At 41.8% G+C, this 19,456-nt stretch overlaps 1 protein-coding gene across 1 annotated transcript in view; it reads left to right on the top strand.

Moving 5' to 3' along the window:
• Window positions 1-1,243: 1,243 nt before the first annotated feature.
• LOC111224340 (pinopsin-like) overlaps window positions 1,244-19,456 on the top strand; it is a 26,901-nt gene continuing 8,688 nt past the window's right edge. The window contains exons 1-2 of the mRNA XM_022748788.1: window positions 1,244-1,637; window positions 8,382-8,710. Coding sequence (XP_022604509.1) covers window positions 1,244-1,637; window positions 8,382-8,710 — 723 coding nt within the window. The remainder of the gene's footprint in view (window positions 1,638-8,381; window positions 8,711-19,456) is intronic.

The following is a 19,456-nucleotide window of genomic DNA, read 5'->3' as shown; positions in this document are numbered from 1 at the left end:
CTTGACGTCCATTTGTTGCTGCCTTTTAAAAATGTAGCCTACACTCTCACCCATGTATACAGCAGGTGTAATTTTATGGGTAGACAGGGAGACATATTTTATTTATTTATATTTTATACAACGACTTGCAATATCTAGCGTTCACTCTTTCCTATTCCATGAAAGCCTGAGAAACAGCCCCTGGCTCCCTTTCAAATGGCCAAACGTGCCTATATCTGAGTTCCTGTCAAAGATGGAGAGAGAGAAAAAAAAGAAAGATGTGCAACAAGTGAGAATAAGGAAGAGCAGCAGGAGCAACACAAGGACTCACACAGGGAGAGAGAAGAAAGGCTGGAACCAGGTGAATACCATTGATTCCCATGCCAGTTAATTACACTTCCCCACCTCTGACATCCAGCTGTGACACAATCAGCTAATAAATCACTCTAAAAACTACCAGATAAATATCTATCTATCTGTCTATTTGAAATAATGATTAGCCAAGACAAACTATTTCATGAGCTCAGAGGAAATCAGTCTTTGTCCCCGAGGCTATAAAATACTGATCAGGCAGCTCATGGATTCTCTCCTGCATTTCTTTTAATTAAATGCGTGTAGAGGAGTTGTTAGATCGATCACGAAGGTTTTCACAGACTTGTGTGAAAGAAGTAAAGTCTCTCTCTGTGCATGTACCTGTCACACAGCTTTTAATCTGTTTCTCTTAATTTGCTGCTTGTTTTATCCAACAACAACAACAACAACAACAAAGGGAAAAAAATAAATACGGTTACGCAACGCTTCCATCGAGTGGTGCTGAACTGACGGTGGTTTGAGACACACGTACACACCCCACCCCGGCGCCTCATGTTGAGGGCTTCTGTCCCCCAGCGTTAAAAGGCGCTGTGGGTGATAAAAGCTCAGGCGCATATAGCGCTGAACCGGTGGTCGCGCATGAAAAAGGAGCGCACCTCTCCGGACCCGGAGCGCACGGCGGAGAGGGGCGGACCCAACGTGACACCGGCATCTGCTGTCTGACTCTTCACTCACTCGCCAACTAGCTCTCTAGGGCTGGATAGCTAAGCGTTGACAAATTCCCCCTCTCTTCAATAAAAGGTGCCACATGCGCGCACGGTGCGGCACAGGACTCCTCCATGCGCCTTCGCTTCTCCAGATGGGTTGAGCGAGTGAAAAAGCACCGAGACCGGACGGTTCCGTCCCGCGGTGCAAACTTCGGGCTGGTCCAAACTTCGCGGCTCAGCCCGGCATGATCGTTCCCAACGCGAGCCTAAGCTGCGCGCACTGTCCCGGGGGAGGAGCCGGCGCCACGGCGGCGACGGTGACGGCGACGGATGCGTACGAAGAGGTGTCCGGCGCTCTGCCTCCTCCGTCCCTGAGCCCGACGGGGCACCTGGTGGTGGCGGTGTGCCTCGGCTTCATCGGAACCTTCGGGTTCCTCAGTAACTTCCTGGTTCTCATGCTGTTCTGCCGGTACCGGGCTCTGCGCACGCCCATGAACCTCCTGCTAGTGAGCATCTCTCTCAGCGACCTGCTGGTCAGCGTGCTGGGCACCCCGTTCAGCTTCGCGGCCAGCACCCAGGGGCGGTGGCTGATCGGACGCACTGGGTGCGTTTGGTACGGGTTCGTGAACGCATTTTTGGGTAAGCAGGTGTTTGTTTTTCATTTTCTTTGGCATGTGTCACCGGAGACTGAATGAACCAAAGCAGCCTCTTCCAGGTCATTTAATCAAGAATGTAATCTTTAAATCTTATCCTTCTCCAGCTTGTTGTGATTTCTTCACCCTCACAGGAGAGAAATAGAGATGAAATATTGATTTTCTTTTCACTTATTTCTCCTGCCAGTCAGATAGTGACTGTGTGTAATTATTGGACACTGTCTTGTCCTCAGGATGCCATTTTTCACTTTGACCTGTCAGGAAAATTGACTAAATTGAAGCTCATCAGTTCTGATATGTTTTATTTGTTTTGCTGCTCAACACACTGTATTTACCTCGTTTTCTTTCTGTAGCTGCTTGCCAGAAGAAAACGCTCATCCCTTGCCTGCAGCAAACTCACTCAAAACGTTAACATGATTAAAATCCTGTAAACCCATTTAATTCTGCATTTAATTTCAATTAAAATCCTATTAAGTTGTGAAGGTGTAATGTGCTGCTCACTGCTGATTATGTTCAGCTTTGCTAAGCTTGCAAACTGAATTTCCTTCAGGGACATAAATCCTAATAGGATCTGGTAATGTGTCATAATTCAGATTTAGTCCCAGATGTGACAATACATTTTGGGGGAAGGAGTTTAGCTGCAGAAGAGATGAACAAAATCACAGAAGAGGCATTTCTGATCGTGTTATATAATAGATCTGCTCTGGTTGGGCTCTTGACTTGATCATCAGAGGGTGTGTCTGGTGTTTGGATTGGACTGTTGAATCAACCTTTGACCTTTTCAGTTTCAGGACAATCACTTTATTGACTGTCCAGGGTTGATTAATGTCACCCCTCTGCTCAGAGACCATGGGATCCTAATTTCCTGAGGCCAAAAAGCGAACAGAGATGTTGACTGGGGGTGGTCTTGCTGTATTTGTTAGTGTTTTCATGGCTCCTATCAGACGTTTTGTCATTGCACTGTGATTGAGAGCAATTGTAAGTGACTAATCAGCCTGTTAAGTACATCTCTATCTTTCTAGTTACTTTCAGTGCTCTCTGGAGAGGCCTTGTTACTCTTAAAGCTGTTGTTTTTCTCTCTGGAGTCTAGACTTGCAGTAATTTGAAGTAAGGGGTTGTTGCTCTTATATCTGTTTTCTGTTCGTACCACTTCCAGTCAGGATGCAGTTTTCTCATCTTTCCCCCATCGGAACTGAAGAATCGCGACGAAATTCCCTCCATAACTCCGCCATTCAGCTAATGACAGGCCCAGCAGCTTTCCAATAAAACCCTGAAAGCTACAAGCTGTAATGAGACATGCGCAATTTATATCCACAGTTTACCCATGACCTGAGAACTTGCACGATTAATTTTGCACACCGTTTCTCTGTGGTGTGTTTTTTTTAAGAGCAGCTGCAGAATAAACAAGCAACAACCAATAGCTGGAAAATTGTACCTGACAAGATCAAAGGCTCACTGTAGAAACAGAGCTGACTTGGAGGCTTTAGAGATTCAGTTCTGGACTGGTCTGGTCACTGGCTTTGTAAGACAACCGCAATGGAGAGATAAATCACCCAGCATGAAAGATTTATGTGAGCAGTGAGTGACTGATGACAGTTTGGCGAGAACCGATCGGATTGTGGAAAAAGAAAGAAAAAGAAAGAAAGTGCGGATCTGTTCAAAAAAAAATAAAAGGCCAGAAATAACCTTTAGGGTCAAATTGGAAAGCTTGTAAACAATGGCAGAAATATAGTGCAGCAGAAGTAATAGTTTATTAAAAAAAAAAGAAAAAAAAGAAAATTGTGGTAGTGGAAAAAAGTATTATCTGTTGTGTGAGGGAGTTACTTCTTAGAAGAGAGAGCATTGTTGGATTTGATCCTTACAAGAATGAGGTTGAACTCTGCCGAGTTCACAGCAGATTGTGTTTTAAGTGGAAAAAATATCAGCCTGAGGAGGAGATGTAGCTTGAATTGCGTCGCCTCTTTAGAATGCATGTTTAGCTACGTTATCTTTGTGTGAAGTGCATTAAATTTGTGCAATTCTCAGCAATTTTTTTTTTTTTTTAACATGCGAGTGGCTTCCCAGTGTCTCTTTGTTGATATGCAAGTGCACAGTAAGTAAAAAAATTCTGCAACTGCTCAATTAGCTCAAATTACAGCGTCTACGCAAAGACACTTATATAGTCCAACTGTGCTGAAGTGCACCGCTTATGTTCAGACTTAACTTATGTAAAAACTGGAATTACAGAATTCAAAAAATACCCCAAAAAGTACAAGTGTAGGAAAACACATTATTCTGTTGAGTCAGTCTGATTAAAAAAAATAAAAAAGACACACGATCACACTCAGGACCACAAAAATAAATAAAATAAATAAATAAAAGGGATCCACTGAGTTTGGCAGGACTGGAGGGAAAACCCTCCGACTGTAAGAGCTGAGATGGAACCGGCTCTGTTTGTTAATGAGACACTGTCCGCCCCGCTGCAATTACCCAGACAACATCAGAGCTACTGTACCATGCACTCAGGGGCTGTTAGGAAGCTTGTAATCAAGCCTCATCGGGTCACTCTCGCTGGAATAAGATCTTGTTCAAGAAGTCAGAGGGCTGTTCTCTACTCTCTCCTGCTCCCTCTTTCTCATTTCTCTCTCTCTCTCTCTCTCTCTCTGTTATCCTCTCTTTCACGCAGTCTGCAATCACAACACTGCAGAGGGCAACAGGTGCAGGATTTGGGAAACTGTTCACTATTGTTGTGACGTTTTATGGACTAACAATCAATGTAGTAAGTAATCATGAAAAATAATTGGCAGGCTGTTTCCTGCAGCCATATATTCTTTTATCCAGCGATTCTTTCCTTTGTTTGAAGTTTTCATCATTCACACACATAAAACGTCAGTTAGAAACCTGGTTATGCTCGACACGGTCAAGACATTCACAAGAAATCTAGCTGCGGAAATCAGGTTTCACTAATCCCCTTAAGCTGATTACGGAAACCAGATTTCTTTTTTTTTTTTAAAGTGACTTTGAAAAACTTAGGTTACTCCAGAAAGCTGTCAGTAAAAGGATTACTTATAGTAAATGCATGTAAACACACTGACAGTGTGTAGGAAGTTGTGCTGAGTGGTCAGCATTGGAGAAATGGTCTGATTTGGCACAAGTGCTTTTGCTTTGCCATCAGTTGGATCTGGAACAAGACTGAAGATAAAGGGGGGAACAAGAGGGAGGCAGAGGTGAGATGGAAAGTAACAGAGAGTGAGAGGGGAGCAGCGGGAAAGAGCAAGAGGCTAATGCAGGCTGAGGAAGAGAGGAGGAGAAAGAGGAGACAAAGAAAACAACTTGGATGAGGTGAAGAGAGAGGGAGAAGCAGAGAAGCAGAGAAATGGTGAAAGATGATTAGCTCCTGTGCTGACTCAGGACCCTGGGACGCTGGGTCATTTATTTTACCTTAAATCTATTCCACACCGCTCCGGAGTTGAGTTAAGAAGAATCGGGCCTTGGAGGAGAAACCCTTTAAAATGCATGCTGGGGAATCAAAGCGGGCCATGTTTGAATCAAAGCCAATGTTAGGGAGTGATTTGCTCCCCGAATCCCCACCAGGCTCAGGGTAGAGACTGTGCAATCATTACAAGACAGGATTGGAGAAATGGTCGCTCGGGAAGAGAGGCTGCCTTTGTTGCTGAGGTAGCAGAGCGTTCATATTAAAAGAATCCACTATAACAGGCCAGAGAGGCAATGGGTGTTTTTTATATTTCATATTTGTTTACCCGTGATCACATAAGTATTTAATAATCTCACCACAATTCGTTGTCTTGTCGTTGTACCCTCCATAATAATCCTGCATGTGATCAATGTGTGCCTTTGGTCATCAGCAGCTAATTTAAAATAAACAACTGCAGATTGGAAAGGCGATCAGGCGACGTCCGTCAGCGCGGTCAGTGACGTTCACCAGATGTTTGCTTTTCTCAAAGCATTGGCAGATATTAAATTATTCATTATAGAAGACAAGAAAACAAAACATTGAAGCTCGACTAATCAATATTTGTTGTATTAATAATAGATCAAATGAATCCCGTGTGAGGGATGTAGCTTGTTGTTTTCATGAACCTCCAGAAGCTGCGGTCCTCCTCCTCTTTTAGCGTCTTTCAGCTCGTTGTTTTGTTTTGTTTTTGGTTTTCATCGAGTGAATGATGCTGTTGCTCCATGTCTGCGGTCTGGAGGTGTAAATACACAACTGCCATCAACTTCATAAGGTGATCACAAGGTCATGTTGGATATTCAGCTTGTTCCATTGCCCCCCCCCCCCCCCCCCCCCCCCCCCCCAAGTCGCCAAAAAAAAAAAAAAATACTGAATACAGCTTCACAATTAATTAACACCCATAACTTCTCTATAGCGTTGACTTTTATTGCTTTGGCCCACTGGATCCCAACCTTTTTGGCTTGTGGACCATCAGTCTGCACCAATCAATACATTCTGACATGGCAAAGATCCGACTGGGATCGACCCTTAAATAAATTTAAGGTTCGGAGTCGCTGTGCAGACGTTACTCTTTTCATCGGTGCTGGCCTCAGATAGCCTTGTGCCTATGTGTATAATTTATATGACACACTTTTTTTTTTTTTTTAAGTGTCCCTTTATGGCCAAGCAATCTCCACTTTCTTGGCTATAAAACCCTCTTCACTGGTTACTTAGGTCCATGAGCTGAAAGCAGTTTAACAAAGGAGTGATGTTCACGTCTTAGATTGTTTTGTTTTAGTTGTTTTTAGAGACATATAGAGGCGATTTTCACAACAAAACACACAGGTGACAGCCGAGTAAAACAACATGTCAACTTATTCAAACAGAATAAGTTCAGATATTGTAACTATATAAAAGCTATTTTTTCTTTATTTTTGTTTTAATTCTTTGTCATATTATCTGTGTAACCCGTAAAGGCAAACCTGTGGAGTCCACGTGCTTTATCTACCCAGAGTGCATCAGTAATGAATAGAGCCCTCTTCAACTGAAAACACACACACACACACACACACATCGTTTTCACATTAATGTCCAGCCTGAACAGACCATCACACAAACACAACATCATTTCCATTCCATCCCTCACTCGTTGCTGTTGCTCTCAACACGACACATCGTGCAGCCATTCCCCCAGCCAGCTGTCCAAACCCGCCACCACCGCGGAAAAGCCTTCATTATGCATCGAGCTGCCGTGATTGTGTGTAATCAATGTCTCTGTCCCTGGTAGACTCGGTGTGATGGAGGTAAAGTGCCCCTGGCCCCGCCACTTTAGCTCGCATGTGCTGATTAGCTCTGATTTAAGACTTGAGCAACAATTCACTCCAGCGGCACATGCTCATCAATTAGCGATTAGCATGTAGAAGACGGCGGCCTCCGTCTCTGTGCGTGTTTCTTCAGTGTGAACAGGTTATAATGATAATTAACCTGAGCACTGAGGATGGAGTGACACAGTGAGCTAATGATTTAAGGCTGAGTCACAATACAGAGGTTCCTGGTTCGCTCCTCTCACGGTACTGAAAATAAAGTCTGACTGGAAAATAAACTAGAAGAAGAAGAAGTAGCTGTGTAAAAACAAAAACGGAGAAACTGATTTGTATTCAACAAGTCAAATCAAAGAGCTTTACATAAGACGTACGAGACATTAAGCCAATATATAGAACAAACACAAGGTAATATAAAAGACACATATACACAGGTTTTCGGAGCGTATTTGATGAATGATGCCATTATTTTCTAAATCTAAAGGGACGCTCGGAGGCACTTTTATTGCAAACAAAGAAAATTAAAAGATACAAATAAAGACAAAAAGAAGCAGATTTGCTGCAAACTGTGGCCTGGGTTGAGGATGTTTTCAAAAGCGAGTGAAAACACATGGTTTATGAGTCGACACGGTGACTGACAGAAGCAGAAAGAAGAAGGTCTGAAGGGAAAGAAGGAGTTTGGAAATCTGGCTGTTGACCTGTTGCACGTACGCAATGGCAGCTTGTTAGCTTGACGAAGATCAGTCGGACTCTTCTGTTGTCGATCGGGTGTCTGAGAAACCGTCCCTGTGATCTAAACAAGCAGAACATTTATTTTAGATGCAGCTTGCTCATTATCCCGGAGTGGGCGAGAACACAGATGCTCCAAATCTGAAAAATCGGTGCCCCGCTCACTTTCAGATTTTTAAAAACCTTTAATTTATTTATGAAACCAAATAAGTAAATAAATAAAAATTGCACTACTGCACTATACCGAGTCCATCTTAAAAACCTACTTATTTAAACAAATCAAACCAGAGTCTTTTTGACAAGAGTTTTCACATCTAGAATAAAGGTTTCACGGGTCTTTAAATGGCCAGAAGAACAGTAGTGACATTGCCCCCTTTTTGTGTTTTCATGCATCTGTGTTTCAAGCTAATCCGTGACTGGAGTCTTCCCGTTAATCAAGTCCAGGTTTGATCAGTAGAACTTTAAGGGTTTTGAAGCCAAACCTGGTCTATTGCAGTCTGGATGGAGATAATGAAGGAAATTGCCTCTTATTTTTTGCTTTCATTAATAAAGTAAAGGTTTCACAAATCTGAAAGTGGGTTTTAAAACAGTGTTAAGGTTTTAATCACAATGTCTAGCACCCTTTTACAACAATGAGTGGCTCAGTATTAAAACTTCAGTTTCCTTTAACTTTCTCCTCAACAGCTCCTTCTTGTGTTTTGCCACATTAATGCCACTCACCACTTGTCCTGTCCTCCCCCTCCCTCAGGCATCGTGTCCCTCATATCCCTGGCCGTTCTCTCCTACGAGCGCTACTGCACCATGATGGCGCCCACTATAGCCGACGGTAGAGACTACCGCTCGGCGCTGGGGGGGATCTGCTTCTCCTGGCTTTACTCTGTGGCCTGGACTGTTCCTCCGCTGCTGGGCTGGAGCAAATACGGGCCCGAGGGCCCCGGCACCACCTGCTCGGTCGACTGGAAGACCAAGACGCCAAACAATATCTCCTACATCGTCTGCCTGTTCACCTTCTGCCTGGTCCTGCCGTTCGGCGTCATCGTCTACTCCTATGGGAAGCTGCTGCTCGCCATCAGACAGGTGCGATTCTGCAAATATGAATGTTATATTTGAGATGTAAATCGCAGAGCAGGGTTTTTAGTGTTAAAACAACTTCCAGCTGGCTGGGTGTGAGCCAGGAGATCTGAGATACGATACCAGGAAGAAAAGTGTGTTCATAAGTGCATTCAAATGCACACCAGCAGTGCGCCCTCTAATCTGTGACCTTAACCGATCCCCGACTGTTTCAAACTCCTCCAGGCAGTCCCAACCTTCAATCTGTGGCTGCAAGAGCTGACGAGAGGAAAGAATATGAGTTCATACATTTCAAAGACTTGAGTTTCAAAGCTGAGAAATGAAGCCATGCATCAGCTGATCTCAGCCATCTCCAATCAGGTTTGACATCTCAACAATGTAGTCTATTAAAGCTGCCAACACCAATTTATTCTCTTGCCCGCTGCTTCACTGCTGAGGATGCTCAGGCCAAACAATCACAATGGGATTTTTCGGAAGCCATCCCCTCTATGCAAGGACATAATTTACACCTTGATGCAGGGACGTTAGAGCCTGAGACACGACCTGATTTCTGAATGACGGCAGTAATTTGCATCCAGATGTTGCTGCTGAACTGTGTCAGCTGCTGTCATGGTTTCCTGAAAGTAAAACTAAAAGTAAATTGTCCTTACTGAAGCCGAGTTTTGAGAGAACAAAGGGTATTTTCAAATTTGTTGGCGGCTGTTATATGAAACAAACACCAAGGATGAAGGGTGTACGATGTGTATCGCATTTCAAGATGCACACGTTTGCTTGGATATAATGTATGTTCAGGAGTGATCTTTCCATTTCTCCTCTTTCCTGACTCATAAATGAAATGTCAACTAGCTAAACTAGTTTTTTTTTGGTTGTGAGAGACACAAAGAGACAGGACAAGTAAACTAAAGTAAACAGAAACTGGTACACAAATGAAGTATGTTAGGGAGAAAAAGGGCTGTAATCATTGCTTGTTTATATTAGGATTCATGGCAGCCTTATTTAAAATCCAGCAAGTACAAAAAAAAGAGAGAGAACTTCACACTAAGGTTGCAATTTATGAAAATTTAATAGTCAGTTGAACTGCTGATTACTCTCTCAATTAACTCATCAATTGTTTGGCCTACAAAATGTCAAAAGATAGTTAAAAATGCCATCGCAGAAGCAGCAAGATTTGAGCAGCTGGAGCGAGGAAATGTCAGGCGTCTTTTTTTTTTTTCTTTTGCTTAAAACTGACAAAATAGTCAAAATAGCTCTAGTTCACAAACCTTAATTTATCAAGATGCTCTTTACATTTGATTCGGCATAGATGGGTAAATGTTCAGCTGCACATCAATAGAAACTGATCAACTGAATTAAAAGAGCTTCCTGATAGATAGATTTGGGTGAGTGATATCTCCTTCTTTCTGACTGTGGGTTACACATGCAAACTCTCTTTTTGTCTTTAGTTAAAGTGTAGTGTTTCCTTCTAGCTTAATTTGAAATGCAACTCTGCCACCTTGCTCCCATGGAGGCTAACGATATTAGCCTGGGAACATATTGTTGCAGGTGGATCGCTGAAGTTCACACATGCATTAGCTGATTGGCATCAGCTGCTTCATGCATGCTGCACCATCACTGGCTCATTCACCTTTGCCTGTCTACCAGCTGGTAATGGAGCCGACAAGGACGTGCTAAAACCTGCAGTTCTTCAAATGTCCACTTGAGACTGGCCCCAAAAGTCAGTAGATCCCCATAGACTCCCATGCTAAAAGGCCCGTATTTACAGCAGAAATAAACATGTTCAAAAAAACGGTATAGCTAATTTCCTCTGTCATGACAACTGGAGGGGATTAGCTGGGAGTTTGGTGGAGTCAGGCACTGCCAAGATGGCGACGGCGAAGCAGCCCACTCCGCTCTTCACAAACCTGAGGGTGACGTCACGGTCTTTGGTTTATACAGGTGCAGGAGGTCTTTCTCACTGCTCTTGCCTTCGCTGTTTGCTGCTACACCCTCCAACACCGCAGCTTCATCCTTATGTGCTGAGGTTTTGATGACTTAATTAAGATCTGATGTTTATGCATGTGTTTGTTAAAGTGGCTCCTCATTGCCTGCTTTGACAGCTTCCACAAAGAGCACATCCTTCTCCACCAAATCTAAGTGTATGGATGCAGTTCTGAGGATCTGAGATCTGACCCAGGACCTGAGTCGGACTGGGTCCAAATTATATAGTCAGTCTAATTGAGTAGGGTTTCATTTTACTGCCATGGGTCACTGCATCAAAATGTCTAATAAAGCCGAGTGGCTCTGCATCAATGCGAGTGTATTCTCAGTATTAGCTCTGGTCACGTGGTCTAGCATAACCACCCTGGGAGAAGACAGGTTAGGAAATTATGCTATTAAGTGAAAATTACTTTTTGAAATATCATTTGCAGATATTAAATTGGTTTGAAAATTATTATTGTCGGAGGTGAAATCAGTCTCTGAAGCATATGAGCAATTATTTTTGGAAATAATTTTACTTCACATTGGATTTCAGGTAATTGTTATTATATAGCTGCTCTTTTGACATTTGTGTTTTCACTCTATTAAGGTGTGTGGTGGTTGAGCTCATTTTGAATCAGGTCTTTTCAGTTTGGGTGTGACTGTACTCTGGTCTCTCTGGTTTAAAAATGAATTTATGATTGTCAGGTTTTCTGTGTAACTATAATTGTACAACTGTCTTTGACTGAAATGTTGCTTGTGTGGGGTGAATTCTGCTAATATTACAAGTACTAATTTTACTCTGACATAACAATGGAGGAGTTTGGAGTCGCAGTGAAACAAAGCTGAGGAAACAGCAAGTTACAGGGAAGTTTAGAGTCGTACTTTTGGGTGATAGCTGGGAGAATTTCAAAGAGTCAAGTTAGAAAGCTGAGAACAGTCATTAGGAACGGGAGTAGAGAGCAGCACACAGGTTCTGTGTTCAGGCTGGTGTTAATGACAGGATTATAGACGACTGTCTTCATTACACTGCCGAGGCGCTGCTTTAAACCTCAAGGCTACAGACCTTCGCACCCACTGTCAGCTAATCACAGGAGACAAAATCTCTTCATTTAGTAGTGTGTATGTGTTTATGTGTGTGCGCACGCTTGTGTGTGTGTGTGTGTGTGCACAGAGAGCATGCATTCATATTGTTTCAGGGAACGTGGGTGGGTTTAAATGACCTGAGGAGGAGTTTATATTCTACAATCATACACGAATTACACAGAGCAGGTTTTGAAAGTTGACGAAATTTTTAGTCTCAGTGTGCCTCATGTAAGAAGCACAAACAGATTGGTTCTGAAGTGGCACGTACCAATTTCCTTTTTTCTTTTACTTAGTTTCAGACCTGTTGAACGAGTCATGTTCGGATAGTTTGTCTTTCATGAATTAAATCAAATTTAATTGGTCAGTTGAATGAATAAGTAAATGTGAAAAGATAAAATTGGTGGGTTGGACTATTTCTAAACTCCTGGTTGTATATCTGTGCGGTTTTGTGTGTTTGACGAGTTCGCCACGACAAGCAGGCAAGTGTGACTTGCACGATGTTGATACGTTCTGATGATACATTACTTCTTAAATGCGAATCTGTTTGGCAGCTTCACGCATACAGACTGTTTCTAAGAAGTACGCTGGCCTCACTGTTTGGTTGTGCGTCATATGTCTTCCTTTAACTTTGTGTGGGACGGTTAAATCTGTTTGTTTCTCGGCTGTGAACTCTGTTTGTTTCAGGCCTGGGTGTTGATGCGTTGATGCTGTTTGCACAAGAATTTAATTTCCCACACCATTTGCTGGTTCATGTGCCATGCCTCTGTGGGTTTCTGCCATGCCTGCAAGCACACTGAACTTTCTTTTTTTTTTATTGCTGTTGTTGCTTTTTTCCAAATTAGGTGTATTTGTATGAAATTATAAAAAGTGAATTGAATTTCCTCAAAATTGCAAAAAGTGCTCACTAGAAGAAAATGGCAAATGGTTGTTGCTACAATTATTACTATTGCACGTCTTTCCCTTCCATTAAGACACATTTTATGGTTGTATAATGATTAAATGGTGCATTTCGTGTGAGGGAGTCATTTTTCCAAATCCACAGTTCAGTTCCTGCCCCATTTCTCTCAATCTGGCCGAAGGGGGGCTAATTAAACTAGCCCAACTCTTACTGCAGATGTGATTACTCGATCATGATTGAAATAGGTTGGCTGCATTCCCTCATCCGGTGCAGTTTTCCTAGAGTGTTTTTTGAATTCTGAGTGCCAGCAACAGAGATTTTATACAACCTGGAAATTCAAAAATGGCTCTTATTATTTAATTGTAAATGGTCTGATTTGTTAACTTTTAAAAGACATAACTTTTAAACCCTTTGGGTGCCTAATGACAATGAGACTTTTGTAAGTCCTTGTCAACCCGCGTCGCTTATGGAGTACCGCAGGGATCAATCCTTGGCCCTTTACTATTATCCATTTACAGACTTACGAATATGTCAAAAGATGATTCCCACATTATTACAATGAATTCATTTTTATACATTTTTATTTGTTCAATTATGTTTGATATTCATATTCATTTGATTTCTCTTTGATTTATGCATTATTGTTATTTTTTGGCCATGTAGCTTGTTTTTCAGCAGCGTGCAGTTTTGGTGTCACATAATGACATTGAGGGACGGTTGAGAAAGGTGTTTGTGATTTTGTCTCTTGATAGTTTTTTGTTCTCAGCAAGCCCATAAGGCTCTTTACAGATAACTGTCTTTGTCTCATGGGTCAGTTTTGCATTTGCAAGTGTTTCGGTTCGCTAGAAACTGTATGCAACAAAGTCCAACAACACACAGAATTCGTAGCTGGTGGCGATCCATTTTTATTAAACTATCATCTAAATGAACCAAACTGATAAGAGGTCCAGCTCATTAGGGCAAACACATTGACAGAATCTGAAAACAAGAATCCTAGATAACAACTTCAGTTAATGAACTGATAACTATTCTAATCATATTCAGGGCTTTGCTGCGATGAGATGATTTTATAATCTAATGTTGTGTGAAGATCTTTGGCAAATAAGTTAATTAACCACAACAAAATACAACTTTATGTGGAGACAGAGACAAGATAAAATGCTCAAGGTGATCGAGATTGGCATCAGGCAGAGACTGTGTTTAATTTTGCTCTGCTGTCTGCATGCTGTATATATACAAGCTTGTGTGTGTGTGTATGTGTGTTTGAATGTGTTGTCTCTCAGCAGTCTATAGGTGTAAAGTTACCTAATGGAAAGATAATCCCTTGCTTATACAGCATGTGTTTTTCTCACACACACACACACACACACACTGATCTGCACACACTTTCTACTCATCTCATTTTGCAGAATGTGATTAAATCTTGCTTGCACTGTATGTTGAAACCCGACACTGTGCAAGAGTAAGACACTGAACAAGAGAGGCAAGTTTTTCCCCTCTGTGAGAGCTGTATTCATTTTTATTTGATATTCATAATCTTTTTTATTGTTTTTTAAAAATCTTGCAAAGCTTTTGCATGAATGTGCATTATGAAGCAGCTGTGCATGACAACAACAACAAATCAAATCAATCAAATCAACAACATGATTTTGTTTCTTTTTTTTTCATATTACAGATATTATAGCTCTCACTTGCAGGAGAGATTACATCTGCATCACATGTTGTAACACAACAGCAGCGTTGTTTCCTCTGCGTGCTCCATAACAGCCTTTCTGTAATGTTTCATCTAAAGAGTAAATGAACCACTGTATTGATCATATGAATAGTGAAAATTTAAAAAGGAGATAGTTAAATCTTATAAAAATAGCCCATGCTGTGTGAAGTCTCTGGTTAACAACATGGAAACACTTAGGCCATCAAAGTATAGTGTTTTTTTAAATATAGTTTACAATGATAACAGTGACATACATTTGGAAACAATAGGTTTTTGATTGCAAAGTAACTAAATACATGATAGGGCCAACCGGGCTGTGGCTAGCTGGTTAACTTTAGTAGAAGAAAAGAAGTGATAGAAATTGAAGAGGGTTGCTTTCCACTGCGACAGACAGCGCTGGACAAGTAAAGGAATGAAGTTTGATTCTGAACTCGCAACCTTTCTTCTAGACTGGTAAGTAAACAGCTGTTAATGCTAACGTTCGCTATGTAGCAATAGCAAAACTTCAGGTTTTAGTTGGACAATCGCTGTTCAGAGATTTCAACTTAGGGTTAGGGTTAGCACTCATGTCAGGACACATCTTCCATTTTCACCTGGGCTCTTCTGTGGGGTTTAGAGTCAACGAATAACTGTGAAGTTTTACTTTTATGACAGCTTCACTGCCTTAGGAACTGACACCTTACCTCACTCCTGTCTGTATCTGTCCCTGTGGTTTACACCAATCTTGGTTATCACTTACTGCAGCAATAGCAGTTTTTTTCTCTTCCCCTCTCTTTTCCGCTCTCATGGGTAGATGTAGCCAAGCCTTGTGTGTCTGTGAAAAGAGGAAGAAGCAGCTTCGTCTCATAGACTTTCTTGTATGTTAAGTGGGATACTTGATGAACAAAGGAAAAGGAAATTTAATTGCCAAAATCTGCAGTTTGCACTCATGCACCACAAAAACTTGTGCCTCCCTGAACATACCTCAGCGACAGCAGCTCTCACGTATCTACAGTCCAAGACCTCTTTCAAACCTTCAGTGCATCTCTGGGGAGTCACCGTCTTTTCCCTCTGTGAATTTAAGATTCTGGGCGCACTTTCAAACTTTAGCACAAACTTTGCCCCCTCTGTCCTTCCTGTCAGTATGATGGACAATCGGGCTGTAGACTTTACACCTATTCAGGTCCTACCACTGATGCATAGGCTGCTTTTTTTAATTTGTTGCGCTGAGGACGACTGGACATGGAGACTGATTTGCCCTTGGTACAATTGGGCAAACGCACAAAAAGCTTTCACTTTGAAGACCTGATCAAACGACATTTTAAAAGAATTGAAAAGTAATCTATGTAAATATCCATCCATCCAATTATGTCTTACATCTTATGTAAAATAGTTTGATAGTCACAATGTTCATATGAAGCTAGAGACAGCAGCTGGTTAGGTTAGCTTAGCATAAAGACTGAGAACAGGGGTAAACAGCTCTGTCCAAACAAAATCTGTTGCCAGCTCTATTTAAACTCATTAATAGTGAGATAGGTATTATCTTTGCCTACATGAGTATCAGCTGGAACCACTCAGTGTTTTATTGGTACCTGATTCATGCAACAAAATTACATTGAAAATCACAGGTTGTAATATAAAAGTCTCATCACCTTTTCTTTTTATTTACTCTGTTCCCTGATGGTCCCATGTGCAGCATCACTGATGACTGGCAAACCAGCCACATGATGAAGCATGTCCTTGATCATGTGACAGTGTCTGGTCCATTACTGACCTGACACTGTCACATGTCGGAACATATTACAGTTGTTGCCACACCCTCCGTTCACTGGCAGTAAAAATGGCTGCGGGCTGTGGCCGGTAGAGGTCTGAAGTATTCTTAAAACAAACCTCGACACCCTCGACCACATCCAGCTGACGCAGCAGCTGTCACCAGGATTGAGAGGGTGCAGTTCGCCTACAGTAACATGGACATGATTTAGTTCTGCAAGTCATTGTTCAAAGGGTGGCAGCTCAAATATTAAGACCGTATGGAACAGATGGCAGCTCCTCTGCACCTTGACAGGACTGGCAGGACATATTTTGGGTTAAACACTCTTGTAGACTGTTTCCACTGCATGGTGCCAGCTTAACTCGACTCGACTCTACGTGACTCTACTCTTTTGGTTTTCCATCTGGCAGAAGTTGTAGATATATTACCTGGTGCATGCTGCTGTTTTTGGTACCACCTCTGCTGAGGGTTCAAAGGAGCTAAGGCGATACTGAAAGGTGCATCATCGTTGTGCGAGGTGGGACGTTTTGGAAAAAAACCCGCCATTTTTTAACAGCCAAGCGACTGTACACCACTTATGTAGCCTGTCACATTTCTGTTATTGTATAATTCTTTTAGTATGGCAGCCCGTAAAACCACGCCATGGTCAATCGAGGAGATGCAGACATTTCACTGTTCAGTATCCCTTCAATCACCTCCATTGTTCATGTGTGTGTCACATTGAGGATGATGTCACCATAGCTTTGTGTGTCGTCGCCATAGTGACAACACTGCATTGAGAGCGTTACTATCTGCAGTGGAAAAGAAAGGTTGAGTCAGTTGAGTCCGCCTTCTGTTTGAATTCCTTTAATTTGTGGTGTGAGAATCAATTTTCCCAGACCTGAAACTTTCTACAGATAGGTAATCAATCACAGCAAACATATAAGTCACCTTATACTGCTGAACTGTCTTGTAGTAATAAAGTTGCAATCAGACACTCATTGGAAAACTCTCCCTCTTGTTGTTTTGAGGAACGTCTTAGAATCAAAAATGAACAAATTTATATTTAATCTTTTTTTTTTTTTATGTTTTGCTGTTTGAAACGTTCACATTTTTATTATTTATAAAAAAAATTATGTTTCCAAAAATGACCAAAGATTGTTGATACGATACAGAAAATATTGGTTCTTGGATACAGCATCTATGAATTCATCACCAAGCTTGAGAGTTTCAAGAGTGATCCCTGCTCACAGTTGCTATCATACAACAACACAATTTTGGCTAAATGCAAATGTGAATATTTGGCAAGTTTTACTTTTGGTCCACGAGGAAAACACACATGGATACAGTACATAGCTTGATATTGTACATTTGCATGAATGGGCTGCATTGAGTCGGCTACTTTCCCTGGAAGAGAGTTGGCGCTGGGAGTATGTCTCTTCTCCTAACTCCTGGCTTGGAGTTTGCTACTGATGCACAAGTTCAAACGATTAACATAACATAATCTAATCGTGCCCCAAAATCAAAGCATATTTCTCATCTTCCTCTATCATCTCTCGGTTTGGTTTATTTTTGACTTTAAAATGGTGTTGCCAATACGTATGAATGGGAGATTGGTGTGGGTTTAAATGTTCAGTTCAGCTGTGCAGCGCCTGGCAATGAAAATTTATATTTAGATTTAGTTCAGTTGTCGGGGGAAATCTATCATTAGAGTCACTGATCTATCTTTCTTGCTGTCACTCAGGTGCTTGGTTGTGCTTGAGTTCCACAAAGGAAAGTGCTCCGACTGCAGACTGTTTCATAAATCCAGGTTTTGCAGGCTGGACTACTATTTTCACTCAATGATGGGCGATGTGAATGACTCACCTCACCTTTGCTCACTTAGGTGTTGAATTACCAGTAAATTACAGTATGTTGTTCCCCCAAACCTGAGAGGGTGTGCTATAAAATAGATGAATACTTTTTTTATTGATGGGTTTTATATGAGTAAAAAATCAAATCAAATTTATTCAGAAACAGGGATGTCTCCCTTGTTATTTCAACTTCACTGATTCTGTTATTAAGGTAAAAAACTATATTATTGTCATGCATACACAGCTACTGCTTTCTACAGCTGCATGATTAAGTGTTGATGCCTTTTATTGGTTTTCTAAAACACCTGAGTCACCTCAAATATTGTCAAGAATACAATCATATACCACAATCACATATGACAAAAACAGCATTAAATCAGTCTTAAATAGAGTTTTCTGTCGACTGACTAATTATGATTAATCGAATTGTTTGCTGTCTTCTCTGCAAGCACAACAGAGCCTGTGTTTTTGGGCTGTAAGGGTGTGTGCGCTATAGCTGGGGAGCAGTTTGTTCGGATTTATATAACTGGCCGTAGGTACAGAACAGTGACAGAGAAGAAGTAGGGCTCTATAAATTGCTGAAACTTGTACCAACATTGTTTTTTCTCATCGTCCGTTTAGTTTATTTTTGTTTGTTCCAATGCACCAATAAAGATTTTTTCTCTTTCCTACCAGGTCCGCAGCGTGAGTTCGGTGGTGAACCCGTCGCAGAGAGCAGCGGGTGCTGGTGATGGTCATCACCATGGTGGTGTGCTACCTGGTTTGCTGGCTGCCATAACGGGGTCCGCAGCTCTGCTCTCGACCTTTGGGGCCACCTGACCTTTTAAACTCCAGAGGCGAGCATCACGCCATCGCTGCTGGCCAAGTTCTCCACCGTCATCAACCCTTTTATCTATATATATCATGAACAAACAGGTGAGGTGTTCTTTCTTACCGCTGATTCTTTCTCCACCACCTTCCACCTTCTCATTGTAATACATTCAGGATGAGAGAGATGACAGCCAGCAAAGTCACCTCTGTGTATGTAAATATAAATCCTCATAATGTCGTGTGTTTCCTTAAATCTTGGTAATCTAATTACAGGGCAGACCACACCAGTCATGTTTGGCTATGACAACTGATCAGACCAAGTTAGATTGTGTCTGCTTCAGTTGCTGTGGTCTGGACAGTTTGGGAGGATGTGTGCATTGTTTTACTGTGTGCTAACGTTAGCACAGCTGCATGAAAACACCTGCTCAGCGGAGGACAGATGTGCCGGGATCCACAAATACTGTCTCGCCAACTTTATCAGTAATGCCAAACTTTGTCCAGTCCAAGTGGAATCAGCAGAGCCGGAGATAGTTAGCTAAACTGGACAGCCGCCAGACAACAACTTTTACACTGCACTGCTCATCAACATGGCCGACACAATCCGGCACAGAAAGCTACGATGGGACCTATTTCTTCCTCAGATGGCACAGAGGTGCATTCATTTTATAATTCTGCAGAATTAACACAGGTATAGATGTAGTTATCA

This window comes from Seriola dumerili, unplaced genomic scaffold, assembly GCF_002260705.1.
Source record: "Seriola dumerili isolate Sdu_G_001 unplaced genomic scaffold, Sdu_1.0 BDQW01000129.1, whole genome shotgun sequence".
NCBI classification, from domain to species: Eukaryota; Metazoa; Chordata; class Actinopteri; order Carangiformes; family Carangidae; genus Seriola; species Seriola dumerili.
This window is presented reverse-complemented; position numbering and strand designations above follow the sequence as displayed.